We start from the raw sequence: 24823 nt of genomic DNA, 5'->3' as shown, positions 1-24823 counted from the left end.
GATACCAAGCCAAGTCGCCCATGGGCATACATTACCCGTAGGAAAACTTTGTCTAAGAACCCTAGTTAGAACTGGGCGAACCACCCACTGTATTTTATTGGTTAGTTAGATAGCCGTTCATGAAGCAGGCTAGATTAGCTTAGGTTTAAAAAAAAACAATTTATTAGTTCTTTCCTTGGGTCCAGCTCAGCAACCCCCCATTACCGTGTGTTTGACGGTAGATTTAGGTTGTCAGTTCTCACTGTTCCTTTTCACTGTTATGATTTGCATGAGATATGTTACGGGTCTTGTTTCCATCCCCCCTAGACTGCAGGGCCAAAGGGGTTCGTAACATAAATGGGGGCTCATCCGGGATAAAGTCTTTACTGACACCCATGCCGCGCGTGCAAATAACTGTGGTCTAGTTCAGTGTTGAGCGTCACCGCTGGGAATAGCTGATGTAGCATTAGAGTTGGCTCTTGTGTTTTAGTGGTAGTTCAAAATGGCTACTTTTGATATGAAATCCTATTTGGATAACCCTACGTGGGAGGTTTTTGACAAATGCCACTCAGCCAGGCAAGTGAATGTGCACAGTCACCCTCAGGTTTGTCTAGTGTTGGCTTTGGAACACCAGAAAGGAGCAAATTCCCTTCCACCAGAGAGACCTAAAGCGTTTGGCTGCCAAACATGAAGCATGAGTACATTACACATTCCTTAACGCAATCTACAGAGAATTACATACGTATACTGAAATATACAGAACACATGAACATAGACAAGCAAAGTTAAATCCTCAGAAAAACATAATTTAACAGTTGAATTTATTTAGAGATCTTTTGTAAAACAATTAGTTATCACATTCAAAGTTGTGAGGCAGCTTCCAGAAGCAGTCAGTCAGCTGGAATGTATGCCTAGCCCAGGGAGATTGGGTAGGGGGTATGTGTGGAAGGGTCAGATTAAGTGTGCAAAAATCAGCCAGAAGAGCACACCTAACCACAATCATGCGCAGCTGAGCCAAAGCATGCCACTGCACTATACAACACTGATATTGTCTTTGTTCCAATGCTTAGAAAACACAATTTCTGCTTCTTCCCTTTCCTTCCTTGAGGTCATCAAAGATTGGTCAAGTGAGGACAAGGTTTCCACTGCATTGTTTCAAGCCAGTACTTCTGAAATCTAATAACGTTCCAAGGAAGGGCAGGAGCGAAGAAAACATTTAAGTATTAGAACAGACCCAGTCTGGGTTAGGTGCTGCTTATTCTCACAAAACAGCCTCGTGTGGTTTCAACTTGCTTGAGGTAGAAGTTGTACCTAAACACAGCTCCTAGATCAGATAACCCATCCTAACCTGAACCATAAGGGGGATGAAAAAGTATTCAGCCTGTTTCAATGCTTAGTGGCAGCAACTACCTAACCATTTCAGATTCCCAGTTTACATCAAAGCACATAAAGGAAATGGGTTATTGCATAAAAAATAAGGACAAGTGTCAAGAATCTTATCTTTTCTATGTGGAGAACCCAGAGCAAACCTACTCTACAATGAGATGAAGAAAATTGGAAGTACCAGGAGCCAACTGTCTCCAGTGGGTCCATTCACTAAAGGAGTTCCATTTGGCTCCCAGCGCAGAAAGACTTGCTCAAACATCTTGAGGTTTATGGCATCAGCGTCTTCATCTCATTCTAGAAGATTCTGTCCTTACTGCGGTGACATAGAATGGCAATGAGGTCACAGGGGTGAGGGGTAAGGTTGTTTCAGTGAAAATGTCCATGAAGTCTAGTGAAGCTGAACAGTTTGAGGTAGAAGTTGCCCTAAACCACAGATCTAGGATCAGATTACAACACACCCAATCCTAACCATAGGCATATACAAAAAAAAAAGGAAAAAAAGTGTGACCCAGGATCAGCGTTTTGGGGCAACTTCGACCCAGCTGAACAATGTGCAGAGGAAAGAGAAGTCGTCTCCATGGTGTCTCAGAGCAGCAATTTCTAAACATGCAACAGAGCGACAGTTTATCTGCTGCGACACATGAGGTTGGGGAAAATGTGAAGATTAGAGAAGTATCTGAAGGGATCAAAGTAAAAAGAGTAGTAACATAATAACATGTTCCAATAGGTATTGATTGCATTGTCCACAAGTTCTGTCCACTCTAGGGGCACAGGTTCTTCAAGACCAAACTTGTCTTGATTAAAGGTGTCAGTCTCTCTCTCCGAGGTGTTCTCACCCGCTCTTTATCGTTCTCTACTTCTCTCTCGCCTGTGATGTTCGGTATTACTGCTTGGACAGCTCATTGGAAAGCCAGTCCAGTCCTTCATACAGTCCTGTGCCCTGTGTCGCACAGGTCGCCTGCACGTGCCACTAAGGAGGAAGAGTGAAATAGAAAAACATTAAGAGTGTGCGTGTATGTCGATGTCGGAGTTTACACGGGCGTGAGTGAGACTCACCACTCTGCTGCGGAGGCTCTGCAGTCCCAGTTTGTCTGTGAGGTCGCTGACCGCCATAGCGTTGGGAAGGTCCTGCTTGTTAGCGAACACCAGCAATACTGCTTCTCTCAACTCATCCTCCTGGAGCTGGGGGGGGGGGAAAGAGTGATTAGATCGCTAGTTTGAGATACTGAGTTTCAAAGTTTATTCACCACATGCACAGGATACAACAGGTGTAAAACAGTACAGTGAAATTCTTACCTTAATAGGGCATTCACAACAATGCAGTGATAGAATAACTCGTCATAGTTTATTGTTAAAGGAACACGAGAATGCAAGTATATACACATGTCAGTGCCAGTACCTTATTCAATGTGCAGGTACAGGAGTGGTTAAGGTGGGTTTATACATAGTGACTGGTAGTAGGCTATTCAAGCAAACAGGGCTGAAAAAGTGACTGGTAGCATGAATATTTAAATACTTTAGGTAATATTTATTTCACCAGGTAGGCAAGTTGAGAACAAGTTCTCATTTACAATTGCGACCTGGCCAAGATAAAGCAAAGCAGTTCGACACATACAACACAGAGTAAAACAAACATACTGTCAATAATATAGTAGAAAACTAAGTCTATATACAAAGTGAGCAAATGAGGTGAGATAAGGGAGGTAAAGGCAAAAAAGGCCATGGTGGCGAAGTAAATACAATATAGCAAGTAAAACACTGGAATGGTAGATTTGCAGTGGAAGAAAGTGCAAAGTAGAAATAGAAATAATGGGGTGCAAAGGAGCAAAATAAATAAATACAGTAGGGGAAGAGGTAGTTGTTTGGGCTAAATTATAGATGGGCTATGTACAGGTGCAGTAATATGTGAGCTGCTCTGACAGCTGGTGCTTAAAGCTAGTGAGGGAGATGAGTGTTTCCAGTTTCAGAGATTTTTGTAGTTCGTTCCAGTCATTGGCAGCAGAGAACTGGAAGGAGAGGCGGCCGAAGGAGGAATTGGCTTTGGGGTTGACCAGAGAGATATACCTGCTGGACCGCGTGCTACAGGTGGGTGCTGCTATGGTGACCAGTGAGCTGAGATAAGGGGGAACTTTACCTAGCAGGGTCTTGTAGATGACCTGGAGCCAGTGGGTTTGGCGACGAGTATGAAGCGAGGGCCAGCCAACGAGAGTGTACAGGTCGCAGTGGTGGGTAGTATATGGGGCTTTGATGACAAAACGGATGGCACTGTGATAGACTGCATCCAGTTTATTTAGTAGGGTATTGGAGGCTATTTTGTAAATGACGTTGCCGAAGTCGAGGATCGGCAGGATAGTCAGTCTTACGAGGGTATGTTTGGCAGCATGAGTGAAAGATGCTTTGTTGCGAAATAGGAAGCCAATTCTAGATTTAACTTTGGATTGGAGATGTTTGATGCGAGTCTGGAAGGAGAGCTTACAGTCTAACCAGACACCTAGGTATTTGTAGTTGTCCACATATTCTAAGTCAGAACCATCCAGAGTAGTGATGCTGGACGGGCGGGCAGGTGCAGGCAGCGATCGGTTGAAGAGCATGCATTTAGTTTTACTTGTATTTAAGAGCAGTTGGAGGCCACGGAAGGAGAGTTGTATGGCATTGAAGCTCGTCTGGAGGGTAGTTATCACAGTGTCCAAAGAAGGGCCAGAAGTATACAGAATGGTGTCGTCTGCGTAGAGGTGGATCAGAGACTCACCAGCAGCAAGAGCGACATCATTGATGTATACAGAGAAAAGAGTCGGCCCAAGAATTGAACCCTGTGGCACCCCCATAGAGACTGCCAGAGGCCCGGACAACAGGCCCTCCTGAACTCTATCAGATAAGTAGTTGGTGAACCAGGCGAGGCAATCATTTGAGAAACCAAGGCTATTGAGTCTGCTGATGAGGATGTGGTGATTGACAGAGTCGAAAGCCTTGGCCAGGTCAATGAATACGGCTGCACAGTATTTTTTCTTATCGATGGCGGTTAAGATATCGTTTAAGACCTTGAGCGTGGCTGAGGTGCACCCATGACCAGCTCTGAAACCAGATTGCATAGCGGAGAAGGTGTGGTGGGATTCGAAATGTTCGGTAATCTGTTTGTTGACTTGGCTTTCGAAGACTTTAGAAAGGCAGGGTAGGATAGATATAGGTCTGTAGCAGTTTGGGTCAACAGTGTCCCCCCCCTTTGAAGAAGGGGATGACCGCAGCTGCTTTCCAATCTTTGGGAATCTCAGACGACACGAAAGAGGCAGATCATTTTAGAAAGAAAGGGTCCAGATTGTGTTGCCTGGCTGATTTGTAGGAGTCCAGATTTTGCAGCTCTCTCAGAACATCAGCTGACTGGATTTGGGAGAAGGAGAAATGGGGAAGGCTTGGGCGAGTTGCTGTGGGGGGGTGCAGTGCTGTTGACCGGGGTAGAGTTAGCCAGGTGGAAAGCATGGCCAGCCGTAGAAAAATGCTTATTGAAATTATCAATTATAGTGGATTTAAATCGGTGGTGACAGAGTTTCCTATCCTCAGTGCAGTGGGCAGCTGGGAGGAGGTGCTCTTATTCTCCAAGGACTTTACAGTGTCCCAGAACTTTGAGTTTGTGTTGCATGAAGTAAATTTCTGCTTGAAAAAGCTAGCCTTTGCTTTTCTAACTGCCTATATATATTGTTTTCTAACTTCCCTGAAAAGTAGCATTTCACGGGGGCTGTTCGATGCTAATGCAGGAAAGCCACAGGATGTTTTTGTGTTGGTTAAGGGCAGTCCGGTCTGGAGAGAACCAAGGGCTATATCTGTTCCTGGTTCTAAATTTCTTGAATGGGGCATGCTTATTTAAGATGGTTAGGAAGGCATTTTTTTTAAATAACCAAGCATCCTCTACTGAAGGGATGAGGTCAATATCCTTCCAGGATACCCGGGCCAGGTCGATTAGAAAGGCCTGCTCGCTGAAGTGTTTCAGGGAGCGTTTGACAGTGATGAGTGGAGGTTGTTTAACCGCTGACCCATTACGGATGCAGGCAACGAGGCAGTGATCGCTGAGATCTTGGTTGAAAACAGCAGAGGTGTATTTAGAGGGCAAGTTGGTTAGGATGATATCTATGAGGGTGCCCGTGTTGACGGCGTTGGGGTGGTACCTGGTATGTTCATTGATAATTTTTGTGAGATTGAGGGCATCAAGCTTAGATCATAGGGTGGCTGGGGTGTTAAGCATGTCCCAGTTTAGGTCACCTAGCAACACGAGCTCTGAAGATAGATGGGGGGGCAATCAGTTCACATATGGTGTCCAAAGCACAGCTGGGGGCAGAGGGTGGTCTATAGCAGGCAGCAACAGTGAGAGACTTGTTTTTAGAGAGGTGGATTTTTAAAAGTAGAAGTTCAAATTGTTTGGGTACAGACCTGGATAGTAGGACAGAACTCTGTAGGCTATCTCTGCAGTAGATTGCAACACCGCCCCCTTTGGCCGTTCTATCTTGTCTGAAAATGTTGTAGTTAGGGTTGGAGATTTCAGAGTTTTTGGTGGTCTTCCTAAGCCAGGATTCAGACACGGCTAGGACAGCCGGGTTGGCAGTGTGTGCTAAAGCAGTGAATAGAACAAACTTAGGGAGGAGGGTTCTAATGTTAACGTGCATGAAACCAAGGCTATTACGGTTACAGAAGTCATCAAAAGAGAGCGCCTGGGGAATAGAAGTGGAGCTAGGCACTGCAGGACCTGGATTAACCTCTACATCACCAGAGGAACAGAGGAGGAGTAGGATAAGGGTACGGCTAAAAGCTATGAGAATTGGTCGTCTAGGACGTCCGGAACAGAGAGTGAAAGGAGCAGGTTTCTGGGGGCGATAAAATAGCTTCAAGGTATAATGTACAGACAAAGGTATGGTAGGATGTGAATACAGTGGAGGTAAACCTAGGCATTGAGTGATCATGAGAGAGATATTGTCTCTAGAAACATCAAAACCAGGTGATGTCGTCACATGTGTGGGTGGTGGAACTGAGAGGTTGGATAAGGTATAATGAGCAGGGCTAGAGGCTCTACAGTGAAATAAGCCAATAAACACTAACCAGAACAGCAATGGACAAGGCATATTGACATTACTTGCTTAGCCAAGTGATCAAAAGGGTCCAGTGAGTAGTGAGGTCAGTTGCGGTCACAGCGATTCAGACAGCTAGCAGGGCCATGGGTAGCAAGTTGGCAGAAGATGGTCTGTTTTTAGCCACCTCGTGCGTTTCCGTTGGTCGATTAGTGGGGTTCCGTGTGGTAGAGGGGACCAATCCAAATTGGCAAAAATAGTTATAGTGGCCCAAGAAAATTGGCCGATAGACCTATTCAGATAGCAGCCGATAAGACAGCTAACGATTAGCTGGCCGAAGATGGGTGTTCAGGTTACGTCGCGACGGAGGGGCCAGTTGGATAACTCTCTCGGGCAGATAACGTCGGTAGTCCAGTCATGAAGGCCCGATGGGGCTCCGCATCGGCAGTAAAATGGGTCCAGATAGGTGATTGTAGCCCAGGAGTGGCTGATGGAACTCTTCAGCTGGCTAGCTCCGGAATAATTGATGTTAGCTCCGGGACCGATGTTAGCCAATAGTCACTCGGATAGCAGCTAGCTAATTGCAAGATACAGGTGTAAATGTCCAGAGCTTGCAGTAGAAATCCAGGGATATGGAGAGAAAATAGGTCTGGTATGCTCTGGTCTGAATCACGTTGTACAAAACTGGCGATAGCTTTGAGCTAAGGGATAGCTGATGACTGCCAACCGTGGTTAGCTGAATTCTAACGTTAGCCAGTTCACTAGCTAACTTCTGGCTAGCTTCTGTTGTGATTTCAGATTTGAGGTAAATACTTTTATTTTTAAATTGGTGAGGCGGGTTGCAGGAGTGTTTTGAAGTTGGAGTTTTTAGAAGAAGAAAAAAATATATATATGGGACACGACAAGACGAGGACAAAGGACGTCTGACTGCTATGCCATCTTGGATATCAAGATATAATATACCAATTATACACACACAACCGTTCAAAAGTGTGGGGGGGGTCACTTACATATGTCCTTGTTTTTGAAAGAAAAAAAAATGTGCTTTGGTCCATTAAAATAACATCAAATTGATCAGAAATACAGTGCAGACATTGTTAATGTTGTAAATGACTATTGTAGCTGGAAACCGCATATTTTTTTTATGGAATATCTACATAGGTGTACAGAGGCCCATTATCAGCAACCATTACTCCTGTGTTCCAATGGCACGTTCTATTAGCAAATCCAAGTCTTTGGGAATTATGGCTATTAGCGCGCACCACCGCTAACTAACTAGCCATTTCACATCGGTTACATTAGCACAGCTGATAACTGTTGTTCTGATTAAAGAAGCAATAAAACAGGCCTTCTTGAGACTAGTTGAGTATCTGGAGTGTCAGCATTTGTGGTTTCGATTACAGGCTCAAAATGGCCAGAAACAAAGCACTTTCTTCTCAAACTCGTCAGTCTATTCTTGTTCTGAGAAATGATGGCTTTTCCATGCGAGAAATTGCCAAGAAACTGAATCTCGTACAACGCTGTGTACTACTCCCTTCACAGAACTGTGCAAACTGGCTCTAATCAGAATAGAAAGAGTGGGAGGCCCCGGTGCACAACTGAGCAAGACGACAAGTACATTAGAGTGTCTAGTTTGAGAAACAGACGCCTCACAAGTCCTCAACCGGCAGCTTCATTAAATAGTACCCGCAAAACACCAGTCTCAACGTCAACAGTGAAGAGGCAACTCTGCGATGCTGGCCTTCTAGGCAGAGTTGCAAAGAAAAAGCCACATGTCAGACTGGCCAATAAAAATAAATGATTAAGATGGGCAAAAGACCAGACACTACACAGAGGAAGATTGGGGGGAAAAAAAGTGCTATGGACAGACGCATCTAAGTTTGAGGTGTTTGGATCACAAAGAAGAACATTCGTGAGACGCAGAAAAAAAATGAAGATGCTGGGAGTGCTTTGACACCATCTGTCAAGCATGGTGGAGCCAATGTGGTCTGGGTGTGCTTCGGTTGTTGTGAAGTGGGAGATTTGTACAGGGTAAAAGGGATCTTGAAGAAAGCTATCACTCCATTTTGCCATGCCATACCCTGTGGACGGCGCTTAATTGGAGCCAATTTCCTCCTACAACAAGACAATGACCCAAAGCACAGCTCCAAACTATGCAAGAACTATTTAGGGAAGAAGCAGTCAGCTGGTATTCTGTCTATAATGGAGTAGCCAGCACAGTCACCGGATCTCAACCCTATTGAGCTGTTGTGGGAGCAGCTTGACGTAAGAAGTGCCCATCAAGCAAATCCAACTTGTGGGAGGTGCTTCAGGAAGCATGGGGTGAAATCTCTTCAGATTACCTCAACAAATTGACAACTAGAATGCCAATGGTCTGCAAGGTTGTAATTGCTGCAAGTGGAAGAGTCTTTGACGAAAGCAAAGTTTGAAGGACAATTATTTCAATTAAATTATTTATAACCTTGTCAACGTCTTGACTATATTTCCTATTCATTTTGCAACTCATTTCATGTATGTTTTCATGGAAAACAAGGACATTTACAAGTGACCCCAAACTTTTGAACGGTAGTGTATACACACACGTAAACAGTGGAAATGGTGACCAGTAGCAGGATAAATACTAATGGTATTGGCAAACAACGTACAGCAGCTTAAAGAAGTAATACATCTAATCAATAATCATTTTAGCAGCAGCGTAAGTTGTGTGAGTGGGTAGAGACCTGTGGATGGGCATAGAGTCAATTTGGATAGTCTGTGGGAGAGGAGTAGTTGTTATAACAGTTATGGCCAAGGGATAGAAGCTGTTTAGGAGTCCGTCTGAGCTTTGATGCACCAGTACTGCCTGCCGAACAGGAGCATGGAGAACAGCCCATGTCTCGGGTAGCTGGGGTTTTGCGCAATTGTTCAGGCCTTTCTTAGACACCGCCTGGCATATACGTCCTGGATGGCTAGGAGCTCACCCCCAGTGATGCGCTGGGCCATCCGCACCACCTTCTGGTCATGAGCGGTGGAGTTGCCGTACTAGACAGTGGTACAACCAGTCAGGATGCTCTCAATACTGCAGCTGTAAAAGTTCCTGAGTATCTGAGGGGCCATGCAAAAACATTTCAGCTTCCTGAGGGAGAAGAAGCGTTGCCGTGGCTTCTTCACAACCCTTCTAGTGTGAGAGGACCATGTTAAGTCCTCAGTTATGTGGACACTGAGGAATTTGATGCTCTTGACCCTCTGCACTGCGGCCCCGTCGATGTAAATGGGGGTGTGCACCCCGACCAAGTTTCAATGGCCAGTCAATTATAAAATAAACAGACTAGGCCTATACCATACCAACACTAAATACACCTACTATTAGCTGGCTACATATCATACATACAGTAAATATTCCTACCCAGGGCTCTAAAGTGCAACTAATTTGGTTGCATAGGAGACTAAATATTTTGCTCCGTGATCAGGAGTTTTATTTTGGGAGCACTGTGTGAAAAACCTCCCAGATAATTGTTGTAATGATAAAGCTTTGCTGTACTGTTGTTTCCGAGTGCCCTAGAGAAACAAATGTGTGCAGATTCATAAGAGTCATGGCTGCACCATTACTGCAGTGCAAACGGCTTCATTTCTAGACCAACCAGGTCAAAAGATCCAGCCCATATTACCGGTGCAAAATGTTTTATCTTCCCATAGCGCATTTCACATTTATAAATCATGTCGCGGGTCATTCTAAAACTACTCGCACATTGACGTTGTTAACCATTAGTTACACTTTGTTCAGCCATGTTAACTCAATGGCTATCTAGCTAACTAGAGTATAATACTACAAAGCAGCATCAATGAATCAGCCAGCTAACTTGGCTAAATATTCTGAAATAACGTTTTTTTTGGGGTGGAATAAGCTTGAAATGGGCATAGTCTAATTGACTCAACCACCCAAAACAACCAAGGTTCGATTTCTTAACGAACTAGAAAAATCAGTAGTTATTTCTGGTTGTTTATCAAAGTTAGCTGGCTAACTCATTGATCCTGCTTTGTAGTATACCCGTCTGGTGACTTTACCAGTATATCCAGATATTTGTATCAACATTTTAGCTTTTATAATAAACTAATATATTCACAATAGTGATGCACCGATATTACATTTTTGGCCGATATCTTCCTTGCCAAAAAAAAAAAAAAAAAAGGATACCAATAACCGATCATTTTTTTTGCGGCCTTTTAAGCATTCTAGTACAGTTAAATAGTTAACACAGACACATGGACGCAGCGGTCTAAGGCACTGCATCTCAGTGCAAGAGACAAAACTCCAGCCTCTGGTTCGAATCCAGGCTGTATCACATCCGCCCGCAATTGGGAGTCCCATAGGGCGGCGCACAATTGGCCCAGCTTTATCCGGGTTTGGCCGTCATTGTAAATAAGAATTTGTTCTTAACTGACTTGCCTAGTTAAATAAAGGTCACACGCACACCACAATGACCAAAGAGCTATTTTGTTGGCATTTACATATGTCCCTATTATTTATTTCACTTAGTGGGGAAAAAAAGTATTTAGTCAGCCACCAATTGTGCAAGTTCTCCCACTTAAAAAGATGAGAGGCCTGCAATTTTCATCATAGGTACACGTCAGCTATGACACTACTTGACGTGTCAAATAAGCTTGTTGACCAATCAGGACCTGAATATGAATGTACGTTACATAATAACTTAACGCGTTCATACATTATTTACGTAGTTATTACACTATCACCCGTATTTCATATGTCACAACGATTCGATACGTATGCTATGATGCTGGTAAAGTTGTCTCGTGCACCTACAGTGCTGGTCATAAAAAATAAAAAAGCTAGCTAGCTCATGGATGCAAACAATGTTCTTCCCCAAAAACATAGCAAAACAACATTAATGTTAACTATTTAGCTAGGTGTCATCTAAAATAACCCTAATTTACAAGACAGTTCTTATTTGATTAATGGTGGTCGGACCCATCTATGTGAAGCTAGCCACAATAAGGATTAGCCACAATAGTGGACTTTGCAGTTAGCCTTCAAAATAAAAGTACGGCATAATTCTACTATTTGTATTCACTTGCAACACTCAACTACATACTTTTATTTTGAAGACAAACCACAAATTCCACTATTGTACCTAATCCTTATTGTGGCTAACTTCACAATACATAACCAAGTCCAGTCAAGCCTCACTAGCCAGATGAAGCTAGCTGGCTGCTTATAAAGTTAGCTTTGGGCAACAGGGTTATGTGGCTGGCTAGCTATTTATTTTCATGAACTGAAGTTAAATTTCAACAGGCAAACAACAAGTGAGAATAATGAAAATGACAGCAGTGGTCATTGTTTTCAGGCTGGTTGTATTGGCGCTAGTTAGGTACCAAGCTAAAGCTAGCTACCCCAGAAGTTGCGGTCGAACAAATGATGCTTTATTACCAACGAGGTATTGTAAACACATTTTGTGGCCGGCATTTGCTTGTTTGCACAGCTTTGACAGTGCTACTGTATCTTTTTTGAAACGCAAAAGACCCAAACTGGGTTCCATAGTATGCGTGTTGTGAAGCTAATAGCAGTGACGCTATTACTGTATATCTCTGGAAGGGCAACATCTGAAAAATAGCGCACAATGGTTGATTGTCAAGGGCAATGAATTCCATCATCTTGGCTTTAATGGATTTCGCCTTTTGAGTTGTCACACTGAAATTTTGTTACTCTTTCAAATGACTGCTCGATCCACACAGCAGATATTGTGGGAAGGTTAGGAATGCTGTGTTGCAGGTGTACCGCAAAATTTTACATGGCGTCATTACATCATGTACCTACGATATATAGGTATGCACGTCAGCTTTGACATCGTTGTTAAACTAGACATCGGCCAATACCGATGTTGGCATTTTTAGCTAATATCGTCCGATTCCGATATGTTCACCGATATATCGTGCAGTCCTAATTTACAATGTTACATATTCGTTTAGGGCACAACAAGTGTCAAGAGCTGCTAGAATTAATTTAGGCCCAATATAGGCTGTATCTGAATTTTTAAAAAAACATTTAAATAACATTTTCAGGTGTTCCTAAATTTCATGTGGTGCTTCTAACTTTTTAAAGTTGGAGCACCAGTGTATTTTTTACTTTAATCAATAGCACTGTACCCACCATTTTGGAGAGCTCTTCTGCAGACTCAGCCACTCTCTCTCTGTCGTTGCTGTCTACTACAAATATCAGACCCTGAGGGAGGAACACAAAGTCAGAGCAGGGCAAGGACAGTCAGGAGGATGCCTGGAGGCATTACATAAGAGGAGTAAAAGAGCAGGCTGTAGTGTAGCCTCTCCGGTTTCCTTTTGGTACGTGAGTTTACCTGTGTGTTCTGGAAGTAGTGTCTCCAGAGAGGTCTGATCTTGTCCTGACCACCCACATCCCACACTGTGAAGCAGATGTTCTTGTACTCCACCGTCTCCACGTTAAAGCCTGTCACCCACACACACACCATTAAGGGCCTTAAACAAATAGACATTTCTAATTTCCAGTGTTCAAAAACAATTGGCGTCACATGAGCTATCACCTTGGAAACTTTGAGGGTGTGTGGTGGACCTGTATGTATGTATGTATGCATGTATTGGGTTTAAATGTCACTCCCACAATTTATGGATGTCCATATTAGGCTATATACAATGTGTACAAAACATTAGGAACACAGATGCTGGCCCATGGTGACTCCAATGCTTCCCACAGTTGTGTCAAGTTGGCTGGATCTAATGTGGGTGGTGAACCATTCTTGATACACACAGGAAACTGTTGTGTGTGAAAAACCCAGCAGCGTTGCAGTTCTTGACACTCTAACTGTAAACCTGGCACCTACTACCATACCTATTTCAAAGGCACTTAAATATTTTGTCTTGCCCATTCACGCTGCATGGCACACACAATCGATGTCTAAAGGCTTAAAAATTCATCTTTAACCTGTCTCCTCCATCTACACTGATTGAAGTGGATTTAACACGTGACATCAATAAGAGATCATTGCTGTCATCTGGATTCACCTGGTCAGTTTGTCATGGAAAGAGCAGGCGTTCCTAATGTTTTGTACACTCTGAATGTGATTAGTGACTCCAATATACCTAGCTATGGTGATCATCAGCAAAGGTAGTTAGAGTAGGAAACAGTTGAGACTAGAGGGTGAAAGGTGGTGGGTGTGACTGTTTGAGTGTGTTTTACCAATAGTTGGAATGGTGGTCACTATTTCTCCCAGCTTCAGTTTGTACAAGATAGTGGTTTTCCCTGCAGCATCCAAGCCAACTGAGAAAACACAAACAACGTTATGATTAAAATAATGAGATCTCATTCGCACATACAACTGCAAGCATGAGCGAGCAATCAAACATGTCTACACTGTCACATTGACACTTGACTATCCATATCGATACAGCTGTTTGAAGATAAGAAAATCCACCAGCAAATGACAGAACGTTAGCTAGCCATTTTAGCTTAACTACAACTAACAAACTACTCAAAAGAAACTACTCAAAGAAAACAACATTGCTAGAGTACATAGGTCATTTTTTTTGTTAGCTAGTTGGCTATGAACTTTCTGCAAGTTTGTTGACACGACAATGAACCAACAACAAAATCTTTATTTTATGACCAGCACTGTAGGTGCGCGAAACAACTTCACCAACATCATAGCATACGTATCGATGAATCGTTGTGACATATGAAATACGAGTGTGTTAAAAAGTTAACGTTAGCTAGCTACAGTAATGTAGCAGTTAGCAACACGAACAAATATTTACTAACGTTAGATACTTTAAATGTTAACTAACGTAGCTAATTCGTTACCGTTACTATCGAATCTTCAAGCTAAATAATTTGGGTCCAACGAATCAGTTTTTCTTCATGGGCTACGTACTCAATAAAGACTTCAGTGGCGTGAGTTTTTACATTTGAAAGCTAAAGTTAGACAGCTGACCTGACATCGACTTCAGCTAGTTAGCGAACAGCTGACACTTACCCATAAGTATTCTCATCTGTTTCTTGCCGAACAGTCTGGTAAAAACTGACGAGATTAGAAGCCCCATGTTGTGAGTGAATGTCAAAATTTTAAGCAACGCTTTTCTAAATTCTTGTCGTTGTTGAGACGAGGCGTGAATCGTTCTGTTTGTGACACCCAAAGCAATAATCGTTTATTTCTGTCCTCTGATGCTGCTGCCACGTCCGGGCCAACGTGGAACTCCCGACGTCATCTATTTGACTCAACTTTATTAGTAATACAGTGGGTTCAACGTCGTGATGGAAATTGAACAACGGCAATAATATTAACCCACCAATGCAAGGCCAGTTGTCTTGACAAACATTATCGTAAGTAAAACGACTCTGCATTTACGGGTTCGACCGACCCAACACTACTCATTTGTATCACATAAAAAATGAGTAAAAAGGTAACTTGTTCACACTGCTTTTGCCAGCCAGCTGCAGTTCAATTGTGTAGCACCAGATGTCATTACAACACGGTTACGTTGTTATTGCAATGCGAACTAATGTCACATCAGATTGACCCTCTGGTCAGTATTTCCCGAGGAAGAGTCGATGTACTGCATTTATATAGAAGTACAAAAGTATGTGGACACCCCTTCAAATGAGTGCATTTGGCTATTTCAGCCACACCCGTTGCTGACAGGTGTATAAAATCGAGCACACAGCCATGTAATCTCCATAGACAAAACATTGGCAGTAGAATGGCCTTCCTGAAGAGCTCAGTGACATTCAACGTGGCACCGTCATAGGATGCCACCTTTTCAACCTGCTAGAGCTGCCCTGGTCAATTGTAAGTGCTGTTATTGTGAAGTGGAAATGTCTAGGAGCAACATCGGCTCAGCGCTAAGTGGTAGGCCGCACAAACTCACAGAATGAGACTGCCTAGTGCTGAAGCACATAGCACATTAAATTCTTCTGTCCTCGGTTGCAACACTGACTACCAAGTTTCAAACTCCCTCTGGAAGCAAAAGTCAGCACAATAACTGTTTGCCGGAAGCTTCGTGAAATGGGTTTCCAAGGCCGAGCAGCCGCACACAAGCCTAAGATCACCATGCACAATGCCAAGCATCAACTGGAGTGGTGTAAAGCTTGCCACCATTGGACTCTGGAGCAGTGGAAATGCGTTCTCTGGAGTGATGAATCACACTTTATCATCTGCCAGTCCAACGGATTAATCTGGGTTTTGCGGATGCCAGGGGAACAGGAGAACGCTACCAGCCATAATGCATAGTGCCAACTGTAAAGCTTGGTGGAGGAGGAATATTGGTCTGGGTCTGTTTTTCATGGTTCGGACTAGGCCCCTTAGTTCCAGTGAAGGGAAATCATAACGCTACAGCATACAATGACATTCTAGACGATTCTGTGCTTCCAACCTTGTGGAAACAGTTTGGGGAAGGCCCTTTCCTGTTTCAGTATGGCAATGCCCCCTTCCTGTTTCAGGATGGCAATGCCCCATGCACAAAGCGAGGCCCATACAGAAATGGTTTGTCGAGATGGTTTGACTGGCCTGCACAGAGCCCTGACCTCAACCCCATCGAATACCTTTGAGATTAATTTGAATGCAGACTGTGAGCCAGGTCTAACCTCCCAACATCAGTGCCCGACCTCACTAATGCTCTTGTGACTGAATGGAAGCAAGTCCCCGCAGCAATGTTCCACCATCTAGTGGAAAGCCTTCAAAGAAGAGTGGAGGCTGTTACAGCGAACTCCATATTAATGTCCATGATTTTAGAACGAGATGTTCGACAAGCAGGTGTCCACATACTTTTGGTCATGTAGTGTATATAGATCATCTTTGGTATTTCTCAGCGCACAATAGCATCTGACAGCACAATTTAACTTCAGAGGGTAGCATGCATTTTTTTATCCTCTTCATCATGCATGTCATTCAATTCTGAAGTGTGAGGGATGTCATGTGTTTGTTTCTGCAATGGGCAGGGACCAATGTCACACATTATACAGATTGTTTGAAACATAAACTTGCACACATGACGTGCACACACACGACAGGTGTAGAGCACACCTGACTAACTGAGAATATTCTGTGCAATAGATGTGCAAAACTTGAGACTTCTGTGTTATCAGGAGTGTGCTGCCCCAATCAATCCATCACATTTATTTTATAAAGCACTTTTTACATCAGCAGTTATCACAAAGTGCTTATACAGATACCCAGCCTAAAACAAGAGCAAGCAATGCAGATGTGGAAGCACAGTGGCTAGGAAAAACTCCCTAGAAAGGCAGGAACCTAGGAATAAACCTAGAGAGGAACCAGGCTCTGAGGGGTGGCCAGTCCTCTTCTGGCTGTGCTGGTGGAGATTATAGAGTACATGGCCATTAAGGCCAGATCGTTCTACAAGATGTTGAAATGTTCATAGATGGCCAGCATGGTCAAATAATAACCACAGTGGTTATAGAGGGTGTAACAGACACCTAGGGCAGCTAGCCTACTATCACAGTCTACTATCACAGAGAAACGTGTTAACCGGGTATTTAGCGTAAACAATGTTTTTACTGCATTTTAGTATTTCTCCTCTGTATTTGTGTGTCCCATAAAGAAATAACTTCAATGGCCCCATATTCTGGAATCTCTAGGTTATGCAAGGAGGCATTTCCCTCTCTGGCCTTTTCTAAAAATCTCCAAACCTGTATGAGTCATGGTTCATTGACAGGCAAAAGAAAGCCATGCACGGCATTCCCGAGGGGACATTCATTCACCTGTCCCGTGCCGCGGGGCTTTTCGTTGTGCAGGTAAGTGGACACGTGACAGACCGGTCCAAGGTGCAGATATCTTTGTGCCATGGGCGGGGCCATCTGTTAATAACTCACTCAGATTTATGGAAAGAATCATATCTTTTGTGCTGTGAACCATATGGATAACATCTTTATTTCAGGCTAAGAACAGGTGTGCTTTGAATAACTTTGCCAAGGTTGCAATTGTGCGGCTCATTCACTATGGATCCTTCGAATGGAACTTTAAGTAACGACCAGGTATGAAATATTTTTTCACTGATTAGTGCAAGTAAATTGATGTGTATCCTAAACCAATTTACATTTTAGGTATAGCTATAGGGCTAGTGGCCTATAGCTATGTAAAACCATACAGAGCTGCATTGGTGCTATAAGCCCAGGCTCAGTCTGTTTTATATAGTAGGCTATTTTAACACACTATTGAATTGATATGAATTTTCTTCCTTTATTTAGACCACTGGTCTCTCGACTGTGTACCTAGTATCTCTGTCTTTAAGGTAAGCACATCTGACTTCAAACACCCTTGGGCTATCTGTGACACATGGATGTAAAGTGTTGCATTCATGTTGGCTAGGATTTGAGGACATTTAGGTCTAGCTGTTTCTACATTGATCTGCTCTTAAGTGTAGTGAAAATAACTTTACCGATGTGTTTTCAAATCAAACCAATTTATAGTGGGTTAGTCTAGAACATATTTTAGTTTGTTGTTGTTGAAAATGTAGACTGGCAAGCTACACCTCTGAGAAGTTGACCTCACGTGTCAAGTCATAATAACACGGTTGGCCTCCCATCTTTTCAGATTCATATTTCTTCAGTGTTGCCAGTCAGACCAGTTGAGTTACCTGATATGCATGTGACTAACGCAATGCTGAATGTATCCTAATTCATCATAGTCTGGGCCCATAGAAAAATATAAAGCACTGTGTTTCTATGTCTAACCATAGCTCGTTACACCACTACCATAGTGCAATGTAAGCCAGCATAGTAGGAGTTTGTTGCTTGGCTGCAAAGAACCGCTTGATTTGTTATGTTTATTTGGGGTCAAGTTTGATATATGTAATTTTTGAGGCTACCTTGTTCTTTTTCTTGACTTCTTATATTTGAATGCATGTAGCATATATCTGATTGCAGAGGTATTGAGATGAGTAAGTGATTTTTGAGTTGTTAGCCTCCCATTTCAGCACCTACTCGGCTGGACAGCTCCCCCTTTTTACTAAATACCATCAACCAAGCCCCCTCCACAGTGTGTGGGGGGGTGGGTGGGTGTGTGTGTGTTTTTGGTTTTACTATCCTTGTGGGGCCCAGAAGTCCTCACATGGATAGTAAAACAAGGACAATTCTGACAAGTGGTCCCCACAAGAAAAAAAAGGCTATTTTAGGCTTAAGGTTTTTGTTTAGGGTTACAATTGGGATTAATGTTAAGGGTTCAAGGAAAATAGTATTTTGAATGGGAATCAATTGTTTGGTCCCCTCAATTATATATATGAGAGAGAGAGAGAGAGAGAGAGAGAGAGAGAGAGAGAGAGAGAGAGAGAGAGAGAGAGAGAGAGAGAGAGAGAGCGAGAGAGAGAGCGAGAGAGAGAGAGAGAGAGAGAGAGAGAGAGAGAGAGAGAGAGAGAGAGAGAGAGAGAGAGAGAGAGAGAGAGAGAGAGAGAGAGAGAGAGAGAGAGAGAGAGAGAGAGAGAGAGAGAGAGAGAGAGAGAGAGAGTTTATAGGTCATGGTGTAGGCTTACATTACATTTTATATTTCTTTATTGTATTTCATGGGTTTCTGTTTCAATTTGATTGTAATTATTCGCCATCACAACCTTTGAACATGCTGAATGAAATGATTGAATGTTATGTAATAGTGCTATAATTTTAGATAATCAGTATTGAGGTATTTTACTTTCTGCTTACAGCTTGATTGGGAGTTTTTCAGTGCTGGTGGTTTCCATCGCAAGGAGGAGGCACTTACAAGAACAGGTGGGTGGAAAATAAGAGAATGTTTGATTGTGTGTGCGTTCGTGCATGTGTGCTTATGTGTGTGAGTGTGATAATGCAACTTAGTTATTGTAAAAATGATTTCCAAGGTGGTGTCTTGGCTAAATATCTGTCTACCAGGCTCACTCTCATTAGGATGTAACTACCTGAACATTGCAGGTAGAATAGTCATGAATAGACCTGACATGATTCCTTACTCTAAATGTCAAATAGAGGCATGTCTTTTCTACAAAACATAATCGTTATGTTTCCCGAAACGTTGTGGCCAACTGAACGTGGCCCAGGCTACTCCCTCTCTGTCTGCCTGTGTCTATACTCCCTCATTGAGGCAGAACTATAGGACTGTGTGCTCTATCAACTCTAGCTGAAGTCAGAGGCATATTCTAGTAGGGTCACAGAGGCTGGCTGGACAAAGGGACAATAATACCTGAACTATAGAACAGGGAACAAACAGTACCAATACAAACTAATTACTGAATGTCCATGGAGCCTAAACCTACAATAACCCATCCAGAACACTGTCAGAAATGTTGGTGATGGGACCAATGTGATCCTTGACACAGTCTTACAGACGCTGTAACACCACGGCTATGAATGATATCAAGTCTATTCCTACTTACCTCAAGCACATTAGACAGGCTATATTCTGTGGCTGTTGTACAATGTTGTTGTCATTTTCTCTTAGTTTTGCTAACACACACCTGTGTCTCTCTAGGTGAAGCCCCTGGTCCAGCTGGCTATAGCTGATCTGTTGGCAGCAGCCACCTTGATGTTCACCAACGCAATGAATGAGACCGACAGCTTCACCGACAGTGTGTTAATCTGTAAATACCTACTGCCTCTGTCACTGGTGAGCCAGCCTACTGTGGTTCTTATTTGCAGGGATTGTGCACTTTAATAATCCTCAATTTAGAATGAACGTTCTGTAGATACAATCAAGTTCAATTTTGTATGTGGTCTCCTTAAAAAACACTCTATAGCTTTGAGACGCACTACAGATCTGTGAATAGCCAAACAATTACTTGAAATTTGGTTTATAAAAAGACTAGAATGCTTGTGTGCTCACCTCTAGACTAAGGTTAGGATAAGGCATAGATACTGTACATAGTCTGTCTTTGAGTGCTGCAGTGCGAGTGATCCAACTTTAAAAGCATTTTAGTTCATGTTTGTTTAGACTTTACATTCACATATTAGCAGACGAATGTGCAGGTCAGACAGAACACGCAGTACATTTGGGGTGGAGGAACTGTTATATACTGTGTTATGTCATGGAGCATGACATTATGCTGTGTCATTTATAGAGACAGAGTGTGAAGAAGCAGTTTTACAGCTTGTCCTTTTCTATTACAGAACTTTAACTGTGTGCGCTTGCTGTTCTCGACACTTTACTTTGTGCTTTTTTTCTATACATTTAACATTGTGTGTGTGTGTGTTTGTGTGTGTATGGTGTGTGTGTGTTCTCTGTTCCAGACATTTTACTGTGTGTCGTTTCTGCTGGTGGTAGTGTATGCCTGGGAGTCAAAGCATGCTGTCGAGGGATGGAGGGAGAGACCAAGAGAGGAAGAGGTGAGGTCCCAACCCTCCACCAAGGGCACACACGCACCTCGGCTTTGTTTGATTCATTCTAAAATCAAATATCTCTCTCTCCCCCCAGTCCCAGTGTAGACAAAGGGTGGTGGTGTTGCCTGTATATACACTTGTGTGGTGAGTCACTATTTAATTTCCAACTAAAAACGTCCTTGCTTTTAACCAAATGATCTGCGTAGTGTCTTAAAAGCAACATATGTCTCTAACTGTTTGTGTGTGTGATGCCCCAACAGGTTTACGCCGTTGGTGATGTACTTTGCGTACACAATGACTTCAGTCCTGACCACAACGGACTTGGTACCAGCCGGCCACGGGACAGCAAACAACAGTGAAGTTAGCACATACTGCACCAGGTGTGTGTGTGTCTTTGTCAAGATTTGCCTTATGACACTAATGAGAGAAAATGTAGCTACTCTAGCGAAACAAATCGTATGAATGAAATGGTTTCCTTATCTCACCTCACTCTGTGATTGTGTTTCCTCCTAGCTGTATCCTCTTCTTGCATGTCTGGAGTGACCACTGCTCAGATATTGTGAGTAAATACCTGGTTCCACCTGGGTTGTATCTGTGTGTTTATGAAGGGACTGGAGAGCATATTGAAAGAGACCTTGTTTTGTTTTTCAGGAACAGATCCATGACATGTTCATGCGATGCATCCTCTTCTTCATTGTGATACTAGTGTTGGTGTGCTGCACAGTAAGTACCAGACATCTTCACTAGTCTAGCATACAACACACCATATCAACATGGGTTCATTTACAGTAGTTTAAGTAGTTTACAGCCAATATAATGAAGAAGGATGATCATGAAAATGATGAGTGATGATGTACTGTACCTGTGCAGGTGGTTTACTACAAGGTGGACAGCTTGTATCGCAGGTACGAGGAGGGACTATTTCCTGTGGAGGGAGACGCACGTTCCAGGAAAAGACTGAGGGGTGTGTTCTCCACTGTTCGCTACATGATTGTGGTTATCATCTTCTGCTGGACGCCAGGTACACAAAGTCATCCCAACACACACACACACACACACACACACACACACACACCATAGGAGGCTGGTGGGAGGAGCTATAAGAGGACGGACTCATTGTAATGGCTGGAACGGAATCAGTGGAAGGGTACCAAACAAATATAACACATGGAAAAGTGTGTTTTACCCCATTCCATTGATTCCATTGCAGCCATTACAATGAGCCTGTCCTCCTATAGCTCCTTCCACCAGCCTCCTCTGACACACACACGCACATTGTCTGCGTGTATCTCCAACCTCCTATTTTTTTTTTCCTGTCCCCAGCTCTTCTTCTGGTTGTCCTGTCTGTGATGCCAGACATACCTAAAGATAAGCTCTTCCCCCTCTATGCTATACAGGTCAGTATTTCTATACAACTATCTCACTGCTGACTGCAGACATGCATAGCCCTAACAAGATGCCATCACCCAGAATGAATTGCCCTTTCCCCTAGAGAGCGTTCTTTAACTATGTAAAATGAATAATGACACTAGATAAGCACCCATAATGCTTTATCCTTACCCACTGGGCACAGATGTAAATCAAAACTAGACATTGAACTGACTGACATTTGGTTGAGTTGTCAACTAACGTGAATTCAATGTGAAATCAACAAAAACAATTCAACATGTCATTGGATTTAGGCAACAAATTGTGTGAAAATAAATACCGTTTTTTTTGGTTGGGTACCCACTATACTCCGTCTTGGTGTCGCTGCAGGCGGTGACGGTGTCGCTGCAGGGCTGTCTGAACAGTGTAGTCTACGCCTGGAGACGACCAAACTTCAGAGACGCTGTGCTTGGAGAGAGGATGCCCCTGCTCAGCCAAGACGCCCCCTTGTCCTTCTTCGACGAATCACTGAGGGGGCCGCCAGAGTGACGGAAGAGGAAGCGAGACATTCCACTCGCTAGTTTTTTCTGGTTCATATACAGTCAATAAACTAAACAGACCAGACCCAGCTACTAATGCAATGGTGCTATGGGAGAGCCACCCCATTAAGCAGAAAGGAACTGACCATTTTTGGTCAATGGTAAACGGTCTGAGTGGGACATCTCACCTATTCACCATTTTTGGGGGTGCCCTTGACGCCTGACCTCTAGCCCTTAACCCTGACTCGAGAGATGCTGCTGGTGGAATTCTCCCTCTGGCCCAGATCTAGAAAGAGTTTACCCTGCTCAAATACTAACCTTCACCATTGAGGAAAGCGATTCAACACTGGCCTTAGATCAGTTTCTAGGGATAACTTCATTCCTCTGCTCCCACTGGGAGTCTGGAGCTAAGACAATGGAGTTTACTATGTACTTATTTTAGTGTTATTTATTCTGAAAAGAATCTTCAATGCTTTCATATTCCTTTTTTAGTACTGTGTTATTTCTGTAAGATGGGTTGATAAGGTGATTATTATGAGGAGTTGTAGAGCCAGATGGGCCGGAGAATAATAGAAGTCAACATGATATGACAATGATTCTCGTTTGATTAATTCATTGATTAATATGGTTTACAAAGCACTTCCTTAAGGGTTGGGCAATGTGCCCCTTTCCCAATTTCCAATAGATAGCTATAGTTACCTTGGCAGGAATTGTCTACAACATAGCAAACAATGTAACTAGCAAGCATAGCAAGTTATCATTTGTACACATTCACAGTCTTTTGTATCAGGTTGTAAGTCACTCTGGATAAGAACGTCTAATAAATGACAAAAATGTCAATGTAAATATAGTATCGTCCTGAACAAACTGAAGAAAGATCAGGGGTATGTTTTTTATTCTATCATTTGACATCAATTTTGGGAGGGCATTTAGCAAATTTCAGGTCTGCTGAGCGCAAACTTGAATGTTGTAAAAATTCTGTGCATCTTCCAGCACGCATTTACTGTGAACACTGAGGCTGTACTCGCTTTAAGTTACAGTTTTAACAGTGGCCAAGTGGGCTACTGTTGCTATTTGATCATAATGTAGGCCTACCAGAGTGGCCTACCATCAAAAACAATGGAGAAAATGCATCCCATAACACATGGAAATAGCTGGTCTACCATTCAGCCTACAGTAGCAGCCAATGTGTGGTGTTCAATGTAGGCCTACATTCCGTGAGACTTAAAAAAACAAAACATGCAGGGCTTGACATTAACCTGTTTATCCACTTGTCCTTCTGACAAGGTTAATTCAAGAAACCAAATAAAATGCATTGTTATTCTTATACCATTATTACAGATAATCAGACAAATTATGCTACCCTCTGCCTATTGGCTACTAAGCTTATTCAAGTCTGTCTCAAAAACAACACTGCCCCTTTAAGACAAAAAAGCTCTTTATTTGACTAGCTTTTCAAAGATGTCTAGAAATGTTGACATTTTGTGCTCTTGTAGGAAGCAATCACTCTCCTATTGCTGACTACACATTATCTATAACTGGGCTGATAACTCACTTGATTACAATTGCCACAGTAAAGGGAAACGTTGATAATGTTAACTAACAGGGAAAACTCTAGAAAGTTGAGTGAAGTTCAATCTCCTGCTTCTCTCTGTGGGCTGATATTTCTTCTGTGCTCTGCAAGGCAATCCTGGGGGAGCTGCGGGGCAGTCTCAAGCTACTGCTTGAGACTGTGTAGAAAAATACGAATGTGAGTCATTTTGCATTTATTTGTTGACCAGTACTGTATTATATTTTGGCAAGTATACCTTCTTTTGTGGCCATTAAAATCCCAGGAGAACATTTCATAACATGTTGTTATGATGTTTTATTTGTACAATAAATGCATTCTTACCCAGTCCCATTCTACTGATATTCTCCTAATGTCTTTTATGGTAACCTAAGAAAAAAATGGTTTAGTCCTATGGTGACCTTGTATCATAATGACTTTAGACATCGGAGTGCTGAGTCAAGTGGTGACATAGATGAGATAGGATTTTGTGCTGTGTCAGGCCCAGTCAGTATGTGACTATACATGTTAACCTGTTGGGGCTAGGGGGCAGTATTTGCACAGCCGGATAAAAATCGTACCCGATTTAAACTGGTTACTACTCTTGCCCAGAAATGAGAATATGCATCTAATTAGT

At 42.8% G+C, this 24823-nt stretch overlaps 2 protein-coding genes across 3 annotated transcripts; one reads left to right on the top strand and one right to left on the bottom strand.

Annotated features, from left to right (window-relative positions):
• Nucleotides 1-783: 783 nt before the first annotated feature.
• LOC106573480 (ADP-ribosylation factor 4) lies at nt 784-14696 on the bottom strand. The gene is made up of 6 exons (XM_014148567.2): nt 14414-14696; nt 13621-13701; nt 12764-12873; nt 12562-12633; nt 2422-2547; nt 784-2335 (listed from the first exon to the last, which is right to left on the bottom strand). The coding sequence occupies exons 1-6, from the start codon at nt 14478-14480 to the stop codon at nt 2249-2251; spliced, it is 543 nt and encodes a 180-aa protein (XP_014004042.1). The 5' UTR covers nt 14481-14696; the 3' UTR covers nt 784-2248.
• Nucleotides 14673-24540, top strand: si:dkey-30c15.2 (uncharacterized). 2 transcript variants are annotated; one of them, XM_014148561.2, is made up of 14 exons: nt 14673-14760; nt 17032-17187; nt 17331-17427; nt 17641-17684; nt 19089-19152; nt 19886-20020; nt 20641-20736; nt 20825-20874; nt 20991-21110; nt 21244-21289; nt 21382-21453; nt 21601-21751; nt 22054-22127; nt 22489-24540. In XM_014148561.2, exons 3-14 carry the CDS (start codon nt 17392-17394, stop codon nt 22645-22647), a joined length of 1047 nt encoding a protein of 348 aa, XP_014004036.1. In that variant the 5' UTR covers nt 14673-14760; nt 17032-17187; nt 17331-17391; the 3' UTR covers nt 22648-24540. The 2 variants fall into 2 exon arrangements, with proteins under 2 accessions (XP_014004036.1, XP_045553087.1); XM_045697131.1 differs by having other exon boundaries at nt 17032-17427.
• The last annotated feature ends 283 nt before the right edge of the window (nt 24541-24823 follow it).

The sequence above is a fragment of the Salmo salar genome, chromosome ssa16, assembly GCF_905237065.1.
Source record: "Salmo salar chromosome ssa16, Ssal_v3.1, whole genome shotgun sequence".
NCBI classification, from domain to species: domain Eukaryota; kingdom Metazoa; phylum Chordata; class Actinopteri; order Salmoniformes; family Salmonidae; genus Salmo; species Salmo salar.
This window is presented reverse-complemented; position numbering and strand designations above follow the sequence as displayed.